This window comes from Bubalus kerabau, chromosome 3 (assembly GCF_029407905.1).
Source record: "Bubalus kerabau isolate K-KA32 ecotype Philippines breed swamp buffalo chromosome 3, PCC_UOA_SB_1v2, whole genome shotgun sequence".
NCBI lineage: Eukaryota > Metazoa > Chordata > Mammalia > Artiodactyla > Bovidae > Bubalus > Bubalus kerabau.
Window position 1 is genome coordinate 37,722,825 of NC_073626.1, and position 21,882 is coordinate 37,744,706.

The following is a 21,882-nucleotide window of genomic DNA, read 5'->3' on the forward strand; positions in this document are numbered from 1 at the left end:
GATAGAAAATATTCCATAAACATAATTAATAAGAAAATCAAGTAGGCTGTTCCAAGGCGATAAGAGCTAAAGAGAAAGGAAACATTAGAACTCTTATCAGCAAGATTGCTAGAAGAGATCACTCCTGCATGAGCTGATGCCATTCTCCACTGCTCCCTAGGGCAGCCGGTAGGTATGAGAGTGGGCGCTGTGGGTGAGGGTGTTAAGAAGTCGCTTCCCAACCCTGACCTTGAGTCCCTCCCTTCCAGGCACCACGGCCTGAGTGACCAGACCATGGAGATCCTGCTTGGTGGCCTGCTGGCGTTTGGCATGGCGTTTGCTGTGGTCGACGCCTGTCCCAAGTACTGCGTCTGTCAGAACCTGTCTGAGTCACTGGGGACCCTGTGCCCCTCCAAGGGGCTGCTCTTCGTGCCGCCAGACATTGATCGGCGGACAGTGGAGCTGCGTCTGGGTGGCAATTTCATCATCCACATTGGCCGCCAGGACTTCGCCAACATGACGGGGCTGGTGGACCTGACCCTGTCCAGGAACACTATCAGTCACATCCAGCCCTTCTCCTTCCTGGACCTGGAGAGCCTGCGCTCCCTGCACCTCGACAGCAACCGGCTGCCCAGCCTCGGGGAGGACACGCTGCGGGGCCTGGTCAACCTGCAGCATCTCATCGTGAACAACAACCAGCTGGGCGGCATCGCGGAGGAGGCCTTTGAGGACTTCCTGTTGACCCTGGAGGACTTGGACCTCTCTTACAACAACCTCCACGGGCTGCCCTGGGGCTCTGTGCGGCGCATGATCAACCTGCATCAGCTGAGCCTCGACCACAACCTGCTGGACCACATCGCCGAGGGCACCTTCACCGACCTGCAGAAACTGGCCCGCCTGGACCTCACCTCCAACCGGCTGCAAAAGCTGCCTCCGGACCCCATCTTCGCCCGCTCCCAGGCCTCAGCTCTGACCGCCACGCCCTTCGCCCCACCCCTGTCCTTTAGTTTCGGGGGCAACCCCCTGCACTGTAACTGTGAGCTTCTCTGGCTCCGCAGGCTGGAGCGGGACGACGACCTGGAGACGTGCGGCTCCCCGGGGGGCCTTAAGGGCCGCTACTTCTGGCACGTGCGCGAGGAGGAGTTTGTGTGCGAACCGCCACTCATCACCCAGCACACGCACAAGCTGCTTGTCCTGGAGGGCCAGGCGGCCACGCTCAAGTGCAAGGCCATCGGGGACCCCAGCCCCCTCATCCACTGGGTGGCCCCCGATGACCGCCTGGTGGGAAATTCCTCCAGGACCGCCGTGTATGACAATGGCACCCTGGACATTCTCATCACCACGTCTCAGGACAGCGGCGCCTTCACCTGCATCGCCGCCAATGCCGCCGGGGAGGCCACGGCCACGGTGGAGGTCTCCATCGTCCAGCTGCCGCACCTCAGCAACAGCACCAGCCGGGCGGCGCCCCCCAAGTCCCGCCTCTCGGACATCACCGGCTCCAGCAAGACCAGCCGCGGAGGTGGAGGAAGTGGGGGCGGGGAGCCTCCCAAAAGCCCCCCGGAACGGGCTGTGCTGGTGTCCGACGTGACCACCACCTCGGCCCTGGTCAAGTGGTCGGTCAGCAAGTCTGCCCCGCGCGTGAAAATGTACCAGCTGCAGTACAACTGCTCCGACGATGAGGTACTGATTTACAGGTGAGCCGGGGCTGCCGCAATGCAGGGAGGTGTCCAGATGGGCCTGGAGGAAGTAATGGGGAGGGTTTAGAGCTGTTCCTACCGATGCCGCCCCCCCATCCCCCCCACCCCCCCAGCGGTGTTTGTGCGATTCCAGGGACAAACTGTGCCATTTGTGCAGGTGAGGGGAAATAGAATGAACGTTATGCACAAGTTTAAGGAGAGGGTGCCCTACATGTGCAGCCTGAAGAGATGTGTATGTGGGAGGACAGTGCCTCCCAGAGGTCTGGCGGTGATAGGTGGTCTCAACGACTATGAGCTCCGAGTTTTCTTCTTCTTTTTTTTTAATTAATTAATTTTAATTGGAGGATAATTATTTTACAATATTGTGATGGTTTTTGTCATACATCAACCAACATGAATCAGCCACATTTGAGCCTTAGATGGAGGACACACAATAATAATAAGCAGATCTCTTGGCCAGAAGATCTGACTCCTCCAACAAAGGATGAATCTGGCCTTCACCTAGATTCATAGGCAGTCATGGCTAAGGTCAGGAAGTGTAGAATTCAGATCATCACTCTGCCATTTGCTAATCATTTAATTGTCTTGTCCTGCCTCAGTTTTCCTCATCTGTAAAATGGGGATAATCCACACCTGACTTAGTCTGCAGGTGAAAGTGAAACTGTTAGTTGCTCAGTTGTGTCCAAGTCTTCACAACCCCATGAACTGTAGCCACCAGACTCCTCTCTCCTTGGAATTCTCCAAGAATACTGGAGTGGATAGCCATTCCCTTCTCCAGGGGATCTTTCCAACCAAGGGATCAAACCTGAGTCTTCTGCACTGCAGGCAGATTGTTTACAGTGTGACCCACCAGGGAAGCCCACACTGGCTGAAAGAAGAAACAGGCAGAGGTAACTGAAACTCAGCATCCTGCCTCAGACCCAGCTAGATCAAAGGGCCCACAAGCATTTTGCACTCAGTTTCTTTGCTTCCCTAAGTTTTCTTTTCTTCTGTGTTTGGCTTCACCGTCACACACCTCTTTCCTCTGGGCAGCCCTAGAAGAAAAGCCTCCCTGTCCCAGTTGTTCCGTCAAAGTCCTGGATGAGCTCTGATTAACCAGAGCAGATCATGTGAGCCAGTGGATATTAGGTCATCCTGCCCAGCTGTCCTGACCTCTCCGGGTGTCAGTCTTTTCATCTGTAAAATGGAGACAATAGTGTTGACTTTGTCGATCTGCTATGAGGATCAAAGGGTCATTTCTTAGGCTGGTAGAAGGGAGGTGAAGACTCAAAAGCTGCAACAGAACTGCTTAAGTTGTTCAGAAGGAAGGCTCCATCAGATAATGGATCCAAGCTAAAGGGTCAGGGTCTGACCACAGGTGTGTTTCCTTTGCAGCCAGATTCCTGCTTGTGTTAAACATGACAGATGTGGCTTAGAGTCTTACAGCTCAAGGAATGTATGGTTTCCTTTGAAATCCTGTGTGTTTTATCTTATGCATTCAAAATGATTATTCTGAGAAGGGATCCCATAGACTTTACCAGACAGCTGAAGGGTCCATGGTGCAAGAGAGCTCAAGAACCTTGATCCATTGATGAGGTTTCTTCCAGCTCTGATTTTCTCACTTGATGAATAGGTCTCTGGATGGGAAGGTATGGGCAAAGAAAGGCATTTATTCACCAAATGAGATGGAGGGTAGGAGCCCCGTGGACTTTGGTGGAGCCAAGGAACTTCCCTTACCTTGCGTCACATATGTGGCTTGTCTGGGGGGCAGTTTCCTTCTCAGCATGTAAAGAAAATAGCAGTAGAACTTAACTGAAGTATATGCATTCATATTATATATATATGAAATTAAATAATACATATTGTTATATATGTGACATACATGTAAAATTAAACAATATGCATATGTATTTTTCTGCTTACAAAAGTAACAGTCTTTGTAGAAAATTTGGAACATTGACAAAATGATAAAGAGATAGAGAAAAATTGCCTGTAATCCCACCACTCATAGTTAACCAGAGCATTTGGTCTCTAAGTTTTATTTCAGTTTAAAACAATACTCATGATCAATCTAATGTGTCCTTTTGTTTCTTAATTCTTTCCACTCAGCATTGTACCTTGCTTATATCTCACGATATTAAAATATTTTTCATTTGGCTATAACATAATTTATTTAATCAATCTTTTATTTTTCAACATTTAGGCTGTTTCCATTTTTCAGTATTAAAAGCAAAAAAGCAGTAAAGCAGCAATGGATATATCTTTTTACATAAATATAGTTATGCAAAACTTCAGTGATTTCCTTAGCCTATTTTCCTAGGGGTTGAGTCACTGGTTTCATAGGTAAATAATGATCTTTATACATTGCATATAAACACTTAGTTATCCTCTCACCAGTGAGAGGTACCCATTTTGACCATACCCTTGCCAATTATAGATATATAATTACTTTCATTTTTGTCAATCTCATAGGTGAAAAATGGAACTTGTTTTACTTTGCATTTCTTTGATAGTGTGTAAGGTTGACCTTTTGAAAATAAGTATATTTCTTCACTTGTGAATTTATTATATGGTTTTGACTTTGATATAAACTTTAGTAAAGGCGAAAAGCTACCAGCTCTGAGGCCTACACAAGCATAGGATGAAAGGAAATGCAGTTTGCAAGGGAAGAGATGCTGGCATCAAGGTGGCAAAAAGCCAAGACAGCCAAGATAGAGCCCCTCCCTGGGGCATCTCAGAAATCCTGGGAGGACCCCCAAGAGGGGTCGGAGTTATGCTTCTGAAGCCACTCAAAGCTGAATTCAAACCACTTTTATTTGGTGATTGAGATCTTGGAGACACTAGGTTTATAAACAGAAATACAGGCAGACTTTGGAGATATTTTGGATTGGGTTCCAGACCATGGCAATAAAGCGAATATTGCAATAAAGCAAGCCACATCAATTTTTTGCTTTCCCAGTGCATATAAAAGTTATGCTGATACTATACTGTAGTCTGTTAAATGTGCAATAACATTATGTCTAAAAAAACAATGTACATATTTTAATTAAAAAATACCTTAATGCTAAAAAATACCAGCCATCATCTGAGCCTTCAGAGAATCATAGTAGTAACACCAAAGATCACTGGTCACGGACACCATAACAAATATAATAATGATGAAAAAAATTTGAAATTGTGAGAGAATTACCAAAGTGTGGCACAGAGACATGAAGTGAGAAAATGCTGTTAGAAAAACATCACCTATAGACTTCTTCAATGCAGCATTGCCTCAAATCTTCAATTTGTAAAAAATACAGCATTTGCCAAGTGTAATAAGCAAAGTGCAATAAAGAAAAGTAAATGGAAGCATCAGGAAGCTTAGGGAAAAAATGCAGATAACAGTGCTGACTTCCCCTTATTGAGGTCTTGAAGATTAGAAGAGAAACATCATGGAAAGCTTTCTGAATCGTGCAGGCACGTAGTAAGTGTTCAGGCAATATAAGTGATTATTGTTGTTGTTATTAGCAATTGGGGTAGGAGTAACAGTAATGGTGAGAGTGAGACCATTATCTTGTCTGCCATCTTGGGGGGCAAAGGGAAGAGGAAGGTTAGATACGCAGCTCAATCTTTAAGAAGCCAGATTTCCAAAATTTAAAGGAAAAGGACAGTGTGAGTCTGTAGCTAGTTAATAGTAACGGCAATCTACTAGACAACATTTTTGCCAGCTTACTGTGGGTTTTACACGTAGCTTTCCAAGAAGTAAGCATCTCATTTCATTCTCCTGGACATACCAGGAAGTATAAAAGACCAAGAGAATTAAACTCTCCCAAGGTCGCGCCCCTGGCTTCAGTTCCAAAATTCAGCCACCGTGGCCATTCTACCTTCGTCCTTACAGTGCAACTGGCTGTTAAGACAAATAAGAGACTCCAAGGAAGAGCAGTAGGTTTTTAGAAAGCGAACTGTCCCCACGGGAAAGAAGAGACACCAACCGGGCTGCACAGTGGCTCTGTGATATGCTCAGCCTTCAACAGCGACATGCTCACACGAGGGGCAGAAAGGTTTCTACCCGAAGATGAATATGACAGCCCTCAGAAAACTATGATCACGGCGTCCAGGCCATCACTTCACGGCAAATAGATGGGAAGAAGTGGAAGCAGTGACAGATTTTATTTTCTTAGACTCCAGAATCACTGTGGATGGTGACTGCAGCCATGAATTTAAAAGACACTTGCTCCTTGGAAGAAAAGCTATGACAAACCTAGACAGCATGTTAAAAAGCAGAGACATCACTTCGCTGACAAAGGTCCGTGTAGTCAAAGCTATGGTTTTTCCAGTAATCATGTATGGATGTGAGAACTGGACCATAAAGAAGGCTGAGCACCAAAGAATTGAAGCTTTCAAACTGTGGTGCTAAAGAAGACTCCTCAGAGTCCCTTGGACCACAAGGAGATCAAACTAGTAATTCTAAAGGAAATCAACCCTGAATGTTCATTGGAAGGACTGATGCTGAAGCTGAAATTCCAATACTTTGGCCACCTAATGGGAAGAGCTGACTCATTGAAAAAGACCCTGATGCTGGGTAAGGTTGAAAGCAGGAGGAGAAGGGGACGACAGAGGATGAGATGGTTCGATGGAATCACTGACTCAATGGACATGAGTTTGAGCAAACTTTGGGAGATGGTGAAGGACAGGAAAGCCTGGCGTTCTGCAGTCCATGGGGTTGCAAAGAGTTGGACAGGACTGAGCGACTAAACAACAACAATATACGATACAGAGATGCTCACGGCAGGGCTTTTAATCCATGTTTGTCACAGGAAGGACAAACCTCCTGGCTGAGAAGGAGGCTGCGGGAAGACTAGACAAGAGCAGCAGGCAAAGCCACAGTTTCCAAATTGCCTCCCTTTCCCTGGCAAGAACAGCCACAGCAATAATGTTACAAATTTGCATTGAGAGCTTGTTTGAACCAGGCACTATTCTGAGGACTTGATACATATGAACTCAACAGTTTTCCCAAAACCCTGGGGTTTGAGAACTACCATTATTCCACTTCCCATATAAGAAACTGGCTCAAGGTTTCAGAGACAGAACTTGAATCCAGGCCATGTGGAAAGGGCAAGACCAATACTCAGGGAGGGACCCGAGGACAACAGAGACACATCATACTGCCCTGCGTTTGTTCTGGTCCCCAAGCCCCAAGGGTCACGTCCCAGGACTAGAGGATACAAGCCAAGGTTCCAAGCCCATGGGAGTGAGCTTGAGACAGCACGGACAGAAAGAGGAGTGCCCAAGATGGGAAAAGTGCAGATACTCTGCTTTTGAAGACTAAACTCTATAAAGCATAGGATGCTAGGCTGGGCGTGGACAGTCCAAATTCCAGAAAGGATTGCTCAACAGATGTCTGTAAGCCCTTGGCAAAGAATGCCGATTGCCAGAACCCCATAAGGACTCCCAAGGGGCCAAATCATGCCCAGGTATTGAGTTGTCTTCAGGGGACACTGTGACCCAGTTCTTTTCTTTTTCATGTTTTAATTGAAGTATAGTTGATGTACATAATTTACAGATGTACAACATAGTGATTCACAGTTTTTAAAGGTTATATTCCATTTATAGCTCCTGCAAAATACTGGCTATATTCCCTGTGTTGTACAATGCATTGTTGTCGCTTATTTATTTTAAACGTTAATAGTTTAAATTATTCTTAATCTTTAAATCTTTAGTCTTCTTAATCCCCTATCCCAATCTTGCCCCTCCGCCGGACTGGTATAACCACTAGTTTGTTCTCTATATCCGTGAGTCTTTCTTTTGTTATATTCACTATTTTGTGACCCACTAGTTCTTTTCATCTACCTCCCTCATCATTCACAAGGACAGCCCTTCGCAGTGACATCCCTCCTGACACGAGATTCTCTCCATGAGACGCGTTCATCCCCATGCGTCTCCATGGGGGAGGTGGACCAGAACCTCTGGGGTGGTAGATGCTGTCGGAAAGCATCCTAGCGGGTTTCCCGTGGCTGTGACTCAGCACCATAAACAGAGTGCATCACAAGTGTCGCGGACAGCGGACAAAAACCCCACCCTGAGTTTGGGCCAAAACGGAGATGCGTAAACTGTGAAATGAACTTGTAACTGGTCAATCAGATTATTTTTTAGTTCCTTTTTTTCCAAAAATTTAGTTTTAATTGGAGAATAATCGCTGTACAATGTTGTGTCAGTTTCTGCCACGCGACAGTGTGAGTCGCCTGTAAGTATACATATGTTCCCTCCCTCGTGAGCCTCCCTTCCACCCCACCCCTATTGACACAATACACACTACCATGTGTAAATAGACAGCTAGTGGGAAGCTCCAGAGAGCTCAGGCTGGTGCCCTGGGGCCAGATTGCTTAACTAATTGCTGTGCACATGGGAGAAAGCCTCTGGCTTGTACCTCCGCACCTGCCCCATTCTGCACTGCTCAGTATATTTTCTTATTGACATGGATAATGACACAGAAAACATGTATTCTCTTTGGTTCAAAAACTCAGCTGCCATAGTTCAAGATGAAGAAAATCTGGCTTGATGGGAGTTTTGTGTGGCATCAGCTCAGAGTTTTAGCTGATCTCAAGGATGTTGTGGCTGAAAAGTGATGGAGCTGCCAAAAGACTCCTGTAATTGGGGGCTGTGTTAACAGAAGTCAAGTGCTGAGATCATGGGAGGTTGCGGTTTTAACCACTGAGTCATTTTGAGCTGGTCAGAGCAGAGCTGTAACACATTTACTATAGGAAGACACAGTCTTCAGAGATTATCTTCGCCAGTGGCAATATATCCAGAGATCCACTGATGAGAATGGGATTCTAGAATCTTGTGAGATGGACAGAGGTTGGTGATGACAGGATTTGGGAAAGAAGTCATATATCCTTTAATTTATTCACAGAACGTACGAGTAGAAGAGAACACACACACACACTCTAAAGCAGGCATCGGCCCATTACAACAAAAAAATTCCAATAGCAGCACCTGTACATACCTCTCTTGTTGCTCTCCATCTGGCTGCAGAAGGACTTGGCTTGTATCTTTCTTCCTGTCTAACATGTGCCACTCATGCATACTCATCTCCGTATCCCCCGCTCCTAGCGAGACCTGGCCCATGACGGCTAGTGGGTCAATATCTGGTGAACTGAACAGAATGGAAGTGAACGTCAGGGCTGCCCGACAGCAGACAAAACAAGGGCTGCCACAAGGTAGTGAGCTGCCTGTACCAGGATGATTCAAGCTGATTCCACACCAGGGATGCCCAGTGGGAAGCCCTACTGTAACATTTGACTTAAACGATCCCACCCTGATGGTCTGTGACTCTGTTTAAGGCTTATTATCCATGATCAAGACAATATGCTGACCAGTTGCCAGTTGGGGCCACATGGCGTCTTGCCTCCCAGGGTTAGGGTGCCCTGTCTCATAGGGGTTTGAGCCCAGGGCCTGAGGTCACAGACAGGGACCTTGGCAGAGGCTTAATTGTCCAACCAGATTGGACATGTTATTGACAGGTCACCACTGACTGACACCATGGTCCTGCAGAAACCCTGGGAGCTGTGAGCTGTGTGTGAACCATCAGGTTCCAGTCTATATATGTAGGCTTCCCTGGTAGCTCAGCAGTAAAGAATCTGCTTGCAATTCAGGAGAGGTGGGTTTGATCCCTGGGTCAGGAAGATCCCCTGGAAAAGGAAATGGCAACCTACTCCAGTTGATTTGCCTGGGAAATCCAATGGACAGAGAATCCTGGTGGGCTATCGTCCATGGGGTTGAAAAAGAGTCAGATACGATTAGTGACTGAACAACGACAAACAACAATCTACATACTAGGTAGGGGAAGCAGAGGCCTGGTTAATCCCAAACCATGGATAACTCAGGATTTGAATTTGGCTATGAAATAGTGTCTTGCTTTTTTTTTATTATCAGATGATTAGCTCTCTAATTATCTAAGGGTTTTTGCTGACCTCCCAAGGCATTCACCTTCCCTGAGTACCCATGACTGAGCCCTGCAGGCAGCTCTGGGTCATACTGGACACAGACAGTCCACAAGTGGGACCATGTGACTGGGGAAGACTGACTCCTGTATCTGTCAGCCCCAGGGCCTGCCCTTTCAGGAAGTGACTAGCATTCATGGGAGCAGTGTCAGAAGCAGGGGAGTCAATGAGGGGAAGAAAGGTGGGAGAGGTGAGTCAGAAAGAAGGGGCCTCCCCTCCCCAAGGAGAGAGCAACAGGGCATCCCAGCTGTGCCTCATCCCTGGTATGACATGGTAAGTTAAGTGTCCCGCATGTCATTATCAGCCCAAGTGACACTCACAAACACTTGTCTCTAAGAGTCATCAAGAACATCTGTCACCAGGCGTGATGTTGGAACAGTCCCCGGGAGGGCCAGGGGAACAGCCAGCTTACTTCTAAAGCACAGCATGGAATTACCCAGGATGCAGCCTTGTCTTCGTGAAGCTTATTCTGCTGTCATCATCTCCACGTAGCAAAAGTGAGGGCTTATGAGGCAAGAGACCCTGAGGTGGTGGAAGATAGTAGCCATTCTATGACCCGCTGCAACTTTATCTTGAACCCCCTTCCCGTACCATATTCCTCTATGACATAATCCCCACCTTGAAGGAGGCTGGACCACCTTATTGAGTTTTGCAAGGCTAGAGTGGGGTATTTTTTAATTATTATTATTCCTGTTGGTCTGTCTCTCATCTAGGGAAAAAATAAGGAGGCAGATTCAATCTGCCTATTCCATCATTTTGAATCAATACCCCAGTGGATATTGCCCCTGCCCCCTGCCCTATGAAAATGCAGCTAATTGGAACTCCACAATAGGGTAGAGGGAAATTTACTAATGAACCTATGATCCTGTGGATATGGGGAGAAACTTCTGGGGAGGATGCTCCCTAAAGTGTTAGTCACTCAGTTGTGTCCAACTTTTTGTGACCCCATGGTCTATAGCCCACCAGGTGTCTCTGTCCGTGGAATTCTCTAGGTAAGGATACTGGAGTGGATAGTCATTCCCTTCTCTAGGGAATCTTCCCAACCCAGGGACTGAACCCGGTCTCCTGCATTGCAGGCAGATTCTTTACCATCTGAGCCACCAAGGAAGCCAGGGAGGGCTATACCAGATATAAGAGCTCCCATCTACGCAGGGGGAGGGTTCTTTGATTCAGCTGCTTCCACTGACATCTCAGCTTCTACTGAAAGGTTGAATTGGACCCGACTGTCAGGGAAAAAATGTGTAAAGGAGAAAGTTGGGGTGACTGGGGTAGAAAGATTCCCGGGAACTCCCTGGTTAGAGCCAAAATCAGCCTGCCTTGGATTTTATATTTTTTTTACACTGTCTGACTATTGAAATCTGACATCAACAAGCAGGGATGGCCAAAACAAATATTATACCCATTTTAAAGCTCATGAAACTGAGTCTTTAATGAATTGAGGAGATTTCCCAAGGTTCCACAAAGCAAAGACTAGAAATATCGTACCCACATCCAATGCCAAGTACATGCTGTGTGAAACTTCTCACTAATATCCCAAGGAGTTTTCCTTAAGGCTGGAGACTTGGGCTGAGGGACACCAACTGTGACTTCTTTTTCTCGGAAGGATGGGGTAATTCACTCGGAGGCTGCTGAGATTTTCTCTTCCAGTTTTAGTGGCTTTCCTCACATTTCTAAGGCCTAGCCATAGCAATTAGGATGAACAGAAAACTCAACCAAAGGAGATTTAAATTCATATGGGTTTATGTCTCTTGTGTGAAAGAAGTCAGTGGAAGGGAGTTTAGTCTGGGTTTCTGGGCAGCCTGGCCACCAAGGACCCAGCTCCTACCTTTCTGCTCAGCTATCCTCAGCACACAGATTCTGTCCTTGAGGTTTCCTCATGGTGAGAAATGGCTGCTGGCATGCTAGCTATCACATCTCCTTTCTATACAGTGGGAAAGATGAAAAGCAGAAGGATAAGAGGGCAAAGGAGAGGGGGTTCTCCCTCCAGTAACTTCTGCTTCTATCTCTTTTGGCCATATCTGTCTGCAAGGGAGGCTGAGAAATGTAGTTTTTTAAAGCTAGGCCAAATGCACTGCCAGTAATATAGCACTTCCAGGACCTGAGTTTGCACCCCAGCTCTACCATTTACTAGTCCTGGGACCATGGGCAAATCACTAAGCCACTCTCATTTTTATACCAATAGTGGCATGAACTGAATGAGATCACATATGTGGAAGCACATTTACATGGTCAACTATGAAGTATCAGAAACATGTCAGTACTTACTGTTATTAGGAGCCTGACAACTTTCCCTGCTTGGCCCCCTCTTCTTGTCCTTGTTCTCCAGGCTTCTTCTTGTGGCTCCATTCTTCAAAACTTACTCCAAGAGAGCTGTAAACTGGGAAAACAATCTGATAACGTTTTAAGAGATCAAGGTGTAAGACATAATCCCTTTCAGAAATCTTTGTAGTTCAATCGGAAACTCTGAAAGACCCAAAAGAGTGAATCTCTAAGGGTGTAATTTCAAAGCCCAGAGCAGCTTTCAGCATAGGAGAGACATTTTTCAGGGGTGCCTTCCAGGAGCATCTCAAATCACATCACTACTTTCTCATCCTGCCCCTCTTGCTCCACACAAGATGAACACCACTCAGACGCAAAACCTTCAGGGCATCAGTTCAGAGGTGACTAAATTCTCTACATGTCATTCCCTCTATTCTCCAAAAGTTCTGTCTGAAGACATCTCTGAAGAGAGAAAAATTAGCAAGAGTAAAATTATTACAGTGTGTATCCAGCCTGCTTTTCTTTTGGAATGTGGCTTTTCCCCCTTGTAGTGAAGGGAGAACCAGAGAGCCAACTCCGTTCAGCCTGATAACAGCTCCAGGAGAGCCGGAAGTCAGGCAGGTGGGAAACCCAGGCATTCTGACGCCAAACCTGGGGTTTCCCACCATCCTAGTGTTCCCCAAGCCTGGCTGTGCATTGGAATCTATGGGGAGCTGCATCCTGTCTCCAGGAGATCCCAAGCCAGCTTCAGGTGGGGCCCAAGCATCCGTGTTTTTAAAACTCCCCCAGTGACTCTGATGTGTGTTCCGCATCAGGCCCTTGTGCCTGGGGAATGGGCATTGCTGGGAGGCAAGCTGCTATAAGTCCCACAGGTGGGGCTTTGGTATCTGAACTTCTGGTGAGAGAAGTCAGCAGACCGGGGTTCCCACCCCGGCTCTCCCATGCCCTTGTCATCTCACCTCTCTTAGACTTTGTTTCATCTATAACACTGAAATACAAACTCTTTCAAACGGGATCATCTCCAAGGAGATAAAGTATGTGAAACATTCAGGAAACAACAGCACCTTGTGCATTTTAGTTGCTGGAGTCATTTTTCTTGCCCTTCGGCTGAGGCTGAGTGATGAATACCAGGAGGCTAGAATCAGGGACTCCAGACGTGGGCTCTCATCTCCCCTCCCTGTCCTTCTCTGAGCCTCAGGCTTCTCATCTGTAAAATGGGGATGCTAGTGACTCCCAAAGGTGTTGTGAAATGGGAAGAGATGTAAGGCGTGAAAAAGAGCAGCTTCAGATAGTGCGAAGTGCTTCTTATCGCCAAGATCTGACTATAGCGGTTTGACCAAACTGGGGATTTGTTTCTGTCATGTAATGGAATTCCAGAGGGCTGGTGCTCAGGACTGGCATGGGAGTTCCATGGACCTCAGGGACTGAGGCTCCTTCTCAAGTTGCACAACCTTTCACATGTGGCTCTCTGCCTCTGGGCTTGCTGACCCTTCCCCCCAGGACTTCCTCCTGCGTGCCCAGCCCACAGAGAGGGCAGCTGAAGTGGAGGAGAGCTGATGTCCCCAGAAGCAGCCCTGGTCTATGCTGGGGAGGATTAACACCCCAGCTTCCTCCCCTAGTGGGAGAAGAAGGACAGCTGAGGCGTATTCTATGCAGTCCCCAGAGGGTCCCGATATGACTGAACCCAGATTGCTCACGATGGTAACTTGCTTAGCAACACACCCTGTATGGACCTTCTTCCCCAAAAGAAGAGAGTCCTGGGCCCAAATAAACTATTGGCACTCAAATCTTTGTCTTAGAGTCTGCTCCCGGGAAAGCCAGATGAAGGAAGACAGGCACCAACCATTCAGATGAGTCAGCCCCTTTATTTACTTAGTTTTTGAAAGTCTTTATTGAATTTGTTACAATACTGCTTCTGTTTTATGTTAGTTTTTTGGGGGGTTGGGGTGGGGCTGGGAGGTATGTAGGATCTTAGCTCTGCAACCAGGGATTGAACCCACAAGCCCTGCATTAGAAGGTGAAGTCTTAACCATCTAACTGCCAGAGAAGTCCCTGAGTCAGCCCACTGAAAGAATCCCCCAGGAATCCCACCCCATGACTCCCACTTCTATCCGTTGTATTTCCTCAGTCTGTATCAGAGGCTGAGAAAGTTGGCTGTTTGTTCAGGCATGTTGCTTTCCCAAATAAAGTCAGGGATCTGCTGAGGAGTCAGGGGAGGAGGATGGATGTCCGGCCGGTGTGCAGCCCCAGAGAGCTCTATGGGTGAAAGCATCAGTGTCGTTCACATTTCTTGGCACCCACCTGCCCACATCATCCCAGGAGCCAGCAGCCTGCACGTGTAGCTGAATCCAGCCTGCGGAAGGGAGATGATTTGGGCTGCTTTTCTGCTCTGTATGAGCACTCTTTTCTCATCTCTAGAGACACTGAGACAGAGAAAGAAGCCGAGGGGGATGTCTGAGTCTTTGCCAATTAGACCTATGGTCTGGCAAGTGCGTGTGTGATGAGAGTGGGCACCCTGTGGGTGACAGAAGGGCTCCAGACGTGAAGTCAAATTAACGCCCATCATCTTCAGAGCCTCAGAGGTGGTGGGGGTGGTGAGCGAGCAGGATCACACAGAACCACAGACTGTGATGTGCCAGCCCAGGGTGAGAGCGGGGCCATGGAGACGTGCAACGCGGATGAATAAGCTCATTAACTATTTACAAAGGAGAGCTGTTTCTAGCGGGGGTGGGCTCCAGAGATGGCCTCCCACTTGTGCTGCGGCTGCAGTGCTGATGCTGTGGGGGGAGGAGTAAGGGTCCAGATGTGGGAGCTCAACTTCCACTGCCTTGTCAAGAAGGTACCTGTTCAGAGATTAAACGTCACACAGAACTATTAAACACTTAACTTTCTAACCAGGTAATTCATTAGTGATGATACTAAGTTAGGGGGCTGTGCAATTTAGTAATTGACCACCTAAAAGGTGAAAATGTAAATGAATTGCTTGGTGAAGTTGATCTACTCGAGCTTTTTCATGAGCTAATGGAAGTGCATCCACAAGCCTGGGTGGGGAGGGGTGTATTCTGTGGCTGGGTGGGCAGAGCTTCTGGAAGTAGGTGGAGTGGGCTATAAGCTGTGTCCTGGGGAGTAGGTGGGATTTGGAAGGAAGAGCGGAGGAGTTAGCTGTTTTAGGTGGAAGCAATAAGAAAGAGGCCAAAGCAGGAATGATCAGGCCCGGTCAAGGAGCCCTGAAAACCCTGGTGTATTAGTCAGTGCTGCCGTAGTGGTAATGCTGCGTGACAAACAAGCCCAACATCTCAGTAGCTTACAGCTTCTTGAATCTTCTTCCTTGTGGGTGTGCAAGTTGGTTGGAATTCACTGGGTCTCAGCTGGGCTGGGCTCCAGGCTCCAAGTCTGGTTTAAATCTTCTCCATGTATTTTATTCTGGAGCCCAGGTACAGGGGCAGTGGTCATCCAGAGTATGTTTTTCTCATGGTGATAGCAGAAATGAAGAGGGCAGGTGAAGAAGCAAACATCAAGCCTCCGCTGGCATTACATCGGCTAAATCCCATGGGGCAAAGCAAGTTACAAGGCCAAGCCCAGTCAAGGGGCAGGGCATGCACATCACCCACCGTCAGGCCATGGCAAGACTGTGGAGATTTCATTTTATTGGTATTTAGTTGTTCATTCATATCTGACTGTTTTGCGACCCCATGGACTATAACCCACCAGGCTCCTCTGTCCATGGGATTCTCCAGGCAAGAATACTGGAGTGGGTTGCCATTTCCTTTATCCAGGGGATCTTCCTGACCCAGGGATCAGACCTGCATCTCCTGCATTGCAGGAGGATTCTTTACCACTGAACAACCGAGAAAGCCCAATTAAAGAGAAGTGAAGGAATAGGTCCAACAGCTCAGTCTACCACACCTGGCTTATTTGGTGGAAACGCTGTCTCTAGTGCAGTGGGTCTCAAACTTGAGCACACGTCAGAAGCACCTAACAAACAGCACTGTTAGCACAGCGCTGCAGGGCCCTACCCTCCTGGGTTTCTGACCCATTCGATCTGGAGTGGGGTCTGAGAATCTACAATTCTAACATATTCTCCCAGTGATGCTGATGCTGTTCATCCGGGGCCACTTTTGGATACCCTCTGGTCTATGGAAACAATAGGAGGTTTGTTCGGAGAGAATGGAAGAGAGTAGACTGTGGGTGGCCTGGAGTGTCACACACAGTAGCTGTATTTACTGAGCCTTAACTACATTCCGTGCTGTGATTCATGGGGTTGCAAAGAGTCAGACACGACTGAGCGACTGAACTGAACTACGTTCCAGGTACCATTCTAAAGATGTGCCGTGTACTTCATTCTCTTACGTGGTACTTTAAGCCATTTGACAGATGAAGACTCTGAAGGATAGGAAGGCATCGTGACTTACAAGATCTCCCAGCTTGGAGGTGGTAGAGCTAGACTTTGTAGCTGTCCTGACTTCAGGCTTTCTCCTTTTGGCCGTGGGGAGCCAGGGTCAAGCTCTGAGGGGAGAAACGACCTGTGACGGAAGAACTCCGGATTTGGAACTGGATGGTCTAGGCACAAACTGCACTTTGACTCTTGGTATCTAGGTTTTTTATTTATTCAACCAGTAAATACTTGTTGAGTGCTGGCTTTGGGGTAGAATCTACTCAAGACCATAGGGTTAGAACAAAAAACGCAAAGCCTTGGTCTACAAGGAGCTTACGTTCTTATGGAGGAGAGGGATGAAAAATGTTAAATGTGTGCTAGGAAAAGAAATAAGTAGTGTAAGGATGCACTGGGGAGCGCTGTTTTATATGGGTGGCCAGAGATGGCCTTCCTAAAGAGTGATATTGGAGCAGAGACCGGAATGGAGTGAGAGAAAGAGCAGGCAGTGAGGAAACAGCAACAACAAAGGCCCTGGGGTAGGATGTCCTTGTCCTGCTGGGAGACGCAGCCAGACTCCACTGCATCTGGAGGGAGAGTGACAGTGAGTGAGGTCATAGAATTGGATGTGGCTGGATCAGGTAGGGCCTCGCAGGCCATGGTGAGGCCTTGGACTTTATGTGGGATGAGATGGGAGTCATGGCGGGGATGAGCACAGGCGAGTGGCATGATGTGATTAAGAAAGACAATTCTGGCTGACTACAGAATCTGGAGACCACAGGGGGCAGGGGCGGAAGCAGGGAGACCAGGTACACCCTGGTTGTTGGAGTCTTAGCTATGTCCTGAGACCCTCCTGCTCCAGAATGCCCATATCCATAAAATGGGAGGAGGATCCCTTCCACTGAAGTTTCCCCTCCTGGGCTTGTTATAATAGTGGGAGGGAGGTCAGGGTGTGGGCATATGAATGAGCAGGAAATACTCAGGAAGGGAACAAAATGGCATCTTGTGATGATTTTTCTGGCAGAATCCTTGGAGCTGCGTCTGCCTGGCCCGGGAACCTCCCCGAGGCCCAGCCCACAGCCACTGCGGAGAGAGGAGTTTCCCATCTCCCCCTCCAGAGCATCACAGCTCACCCATCACTCTCCCAGCTCCTCCAGTCAGCACCCCGCCCTCTCCCCCCAAGTCCTCTCACTCTGATAGGGGAGTAATTATTTATGTTCCTGTTTAATTAGCTCATTAGGCATGTGCTGCAGTATTTCTGAGACTAAATCTCCCTCTCTAGTGGCTCTTAAAAGCATTTTTGCTGGTGCCTGGCTGCAATGATTGGGGCGGCCCTTGTGGGTTTGAGGGTGGCCGGTGGTCAGGGGCTGGATGACCTGTGTTCGGGTTCTGGGGTGTGTGTGTGTGTGTGTGTATGTGTGTGTGTGTGGACAGGTGGGGAGGCTGCTGAGGCCCTGGGCATGGAGACAGGATCTTGGAAACTGCGATGGTGGTAACAGCCGGCACTGAACACCAGAGAGATATTTTTACCACCCGTCAGAATGCCACTGCGTGTGAGCCATTGCCAAGGGCTGCTTCCAAAGGCTGCTTTCCCCTCAAGCTTTGATTGTCGATCAAAGAAAAGTCTGTGTGGAACAGGGAGGCTTTGAAAATTCCCAGGTCGGCTAGGCTGGTGCTCCGCAGTCCTTTCCTTCTGGCAGGGATGCTGGAAAGAAGCTTCAGTCCTGCAGCAAAAGTGAGTGGGTGGAGCCTGCCCTCCTGAGGTCAGGAAAGGAGTCCCCCCATTGTCCCTCATCTTTCCTAGAGGGGGCCTAGGAATAGAATCCCACCCAGAAATACTGCCTTCATGTAAGATCAGGAGGTTGACATTCCACCATTAGAGATGTGTTTCTTTCCATCTGTCATGGGAGATACTCACTCAGGCGGTTTCCTCTGGGCCTGACAGACAGTGGATACAGACATGACAGAGGCCGCAGTGGAGGCTCTAGCAGGAGGTGGCAGGGAGAGTCAGGAAGGCATCGTTAGGAAACCTCAAAGCCCAGTTGCCTTGTGTGGACTTATTGCTAAGGGCTTGAGAGCATTCAGGGAGGGGGGGGAAGTCAAGGTCTTGGGACTAATTCGGTTGTTCATTCTTTAAAACTCTTTTGTGACTCTTTAAAATGGGCATAGTTCTTGCTACTCCCATAGACTGAGAAAAGTCCAGAGTGAAAAGGGGACAGTTCAAGGTCATCCAGGCCCACCTTCTCATTTCTTCACCAGTCCTTACAATGCCCACCACCCTTCCTACCCATCATCCCCACCCCTACCACCTTCTTGGAATGCTGATTGGCCCCACATGAGGGATAACTTCCAGACACAAGAACCTGCCCTCCTTTTTATTGAAGAGCCCAGACCACCGCTGGGTGCCTTTAAGTTGAGAGGTTTTTTTTTTTTTTTTTCCCTTACAGGCCCCAAACTTTACCTCTCTCTACCACCTAGCCTTAGATTCTGTCTTCATCCTCATCAGGCATAAAACTCATTCTTCTTCCACAATATTTAATTTTTGCAGATAATTCTCCTGGCTCACCTAGTACTATTTGTTTTTTCAAATTCAAGATCCTCCCTCCCTGCTGCCTTCCACTTCTGCCTTTCACTTTTAGTCATCCTAGAGGTTTTCATCTGCTGCTTATGATGCCAGGTCTGGGCCACTCGTGGGGAAGACAACTGGGAACAGGACACCCTCACCCTTCTGCAGCTCATATTTCCCAGGGAGGGAGGCATTAAAGGACTGTGTACTTGTATAGTCTGATTCAGATACCATAGCTATGATAAGCTGTGTGAGGCTTGACAAGAGCAGATGCTGGGGAGGTCAGAGAAGGCTTCCTGGACGAGGTGACCCAGAAGGTCAAGTAGGAGCTCAATCAGGGAAGAAATGTGGGCGGCACTGCCGGTAAAGGACTGCCGTGTTTGTCCCTGGAGCAAGGAGGGACCTGGGCTGTGTCCCTTGCTTCAGATGCGTGTCAGGTCATGCCCTCCTGCATGTGTGGGATCCAGCAACTGGATGCAGCCTGACCAGAACAGAGTGGACTGCATCTGAAGTCCCCCACATCTGAAGGCAGCCTCAGGCCCCCTGGTCTCCTCTGATCCAACTCCCACACAGACAAGGTAGCCCTACAAAGCCACTCCCCTCACATGTTCTGAAGCCCCCACACCCCCTCCTCCCTGGGTTCTTCCCAGTCTGAAGTGGCCCCAGGGATGTGTGGCCACCTGGTTGGTATGTGGGCATTATAAGTGAGGTCAGTGTTTGGACATCACAACAAACATCCTGGCGTCCTCCAGTTCAAGCCTTCTTAATGACTTTTGATCTGCCATAAAACATTTTAAAAATTTACTCATCTTGTTTTACATGTTTTTATGTTGCAAGTCCTTGTATGCACTTGGTTGAAGGTCATACGTGTGTGCTTGGTCACTCAGTCATGTCCAACTCTGCAACCCCGTGGACTGTAGCCAGCCAGGCTCCTCTGTCCATGGAATTCTCCAGGCAAGAATACTGGAGTGGATTGCCATTCCCTTCTCCAGGGGATCTTCCTGACCCACGGATTGAACCCGTGTCTCCTGTACTGTAGGCGGATTCTCTACCATCTGAGCCACCAAGAGAGCCCTGGTTGCTCAGGTCAGTGGTCAGTGGAATTATAAGTCACAAAGGCAGTTGATGGGGGTTAGGTCAAAAGTACTGAGTGGTTGTGGGCGGTCTCTTCTCCAGCCATGACAATGAGAGTGAGAACCTACCTTTCTGAGAAATGGTTACATGCCAGGTACTCATCTAAGTTCATTCATTAACTCATTTAATTCTTGCAACATCCCAATGAAGAAGGTGCTGTTATGATCCTGATGAGAAAACTGAGATCCGAAGAGGTCAAGGTGTCTCACCTGGGATTTGACTCCGGAGCCTACACCTCGAGGCCTTGATAATACGTACTTAGCATCTGAGTGCTTGCTGTGTGCTTCTCGGGGCACCAAGCATGTGCACCACCCCTGGGAGGCAGCTGTTACGCCTAAGACCGCTTAACGGGGTAGGAATCTCTGGGATCAGAGAGGGTAAGTAAGCTGCCTAAGGTCTCCCAGCTTGAAAGTGGCAGAACCAGAATTCAAGTCTAGGTTGGCTGTGCTCCAGAGAGCTCCTGACCCTTCCTTTCCTTCCCAGGACATGAGTTAGGATGGAGAGGAGCAAGGCAAGTGTCTCGGGGTCACAGGTGGTGTGTTCAAAATAGAGGTCGGTGACCACATTTCCTTTCCAGACAGTGTAGCCGCTCCTTCCCAGCCACCTGGTCTATTAGCAAACCCAGGTCACTCAGAAGCACCAGGAGGAAACAGGAGGAATCTGAACCAGACCAGACCATCCCCCCCCAAACCATGCACACATAGAGGAGAGGCAGGATAGGGGAGTGCTTCAGGGAGGGGTCTCAGTTAAGACACAGGGAAGAACTTCCAGGCAGTCCTGGTGGTGTCTGGCGAGCAAAGCCAGGCTTCTTTGAGAGCAAGAGGCCTCGGCTGCCTGAAGGGCCTGGAGGGTTCCATCTGAGGCAGACAGGCTTTTTACTCCTTTATGCTGAAAAAAAAAAAAAAAACGATGGCCGTACCCTGGGCGTTCTAATGTGTGACTTGCCCTTTGAACACGGCTGCCTCCTCCCAGGGCTGAAATGAAACCTGGGTCATGAGTTCAGCCCTGGTGATGGGGGTGCTCCGGGGAGAGGAGGGAGATTTATGGCTCAGTCTCTGCCCTCCGTGAGCCGTCATCCCCCGGAGCAACCATGGCTGCTGCCTCCTCGGCCAAGCAAGGCCCAGGCCCAGCGCCAAGGGGCAGGGGGTTGTGGGGCGGGGAGGGGGCACCATGAGTCTCTGACAGCCCTGGGGCTCCCTGGCTCACAGAAGGCAGTGGAGGGAGCAGCCGATAGATCACAGCTGGGCTGTTGACCTTGAGTCTTAAGCAAAGTGAAGAATAAAAGGTCATATTTATTCCGTCAGAGCCACGGGAGCCGTGAAATATCGGAGTGTGAATAAAGACGGTGCTAAATCACTCACCACCGCTGGGGACTTGGCTGATCTGTCTTCTGGCCCCATCATCACCCACTGGGTGAGCTGGGGCTCAGTATACTCAGAGAAGGACGGAAAAGAAGAGATGGGGACTCCAGGGGACCCCTAACGGAATAGAGCGGTGCCAAGACCCCTGCGATTCATAGGCTTCTGGAGTGTAAGATATCCCTTGCCTCAAATGTCACCTCTAAATACCCCTGACCAGCCCACATGGAGCTGAGTCTGCCCTCCTTACCAGCCCCCAGCCCTTTCACCTTCTTTTAACCTGCTATGCTTTTTCTTTTTCCCATAGCACACTCCACTTTCTAACATATTATGTGATTTACCAGTTGTGTTCCTCACTTACTGTCTGCCTTCTCCCTGCCCGGAGTGTCAGCTCCACGGGGTGGAGACTTGTGTCTCCTGCTCATGGCTGTACCCCCAGCAGCAGTGGCACACGACAGATAGATGCCCCGTGAAAGTCAGATGAACAGATGAGTCTGGGAAGACTTTAGCAAAAGTCTAATCACAGCCTCTCACCAGGGAAGAGTGGCGACTCAGA

The 21,882-nt window shown here is 48.5% G+C and overlaps 1 protein-coding gene across 1 annotated transcript in view; it reads left to right on the forward strand.

The window, feature by feature from the left end:
• The first annotated feature begins 273 nt into the window (after nucleotides 1-273).
• The window catches only part of LRFN2 (leucine rich repeat and fibronectin type III domain containing 2), a 41,626-nt gene continuing 20,017 nt past the window's right edge, over nucleotides 274-21,882 (forward strand). The window contains exon 1 of the mRNA XM_055574686.1: nucleotides 274-1,673. Coding sequence (XP_055430661.1) covers nucleotides 274-1,673 — 1,400 coding nt within the window. The remainder of the gene's footprint in view (nucleotides 1,674-21,882) is intronic.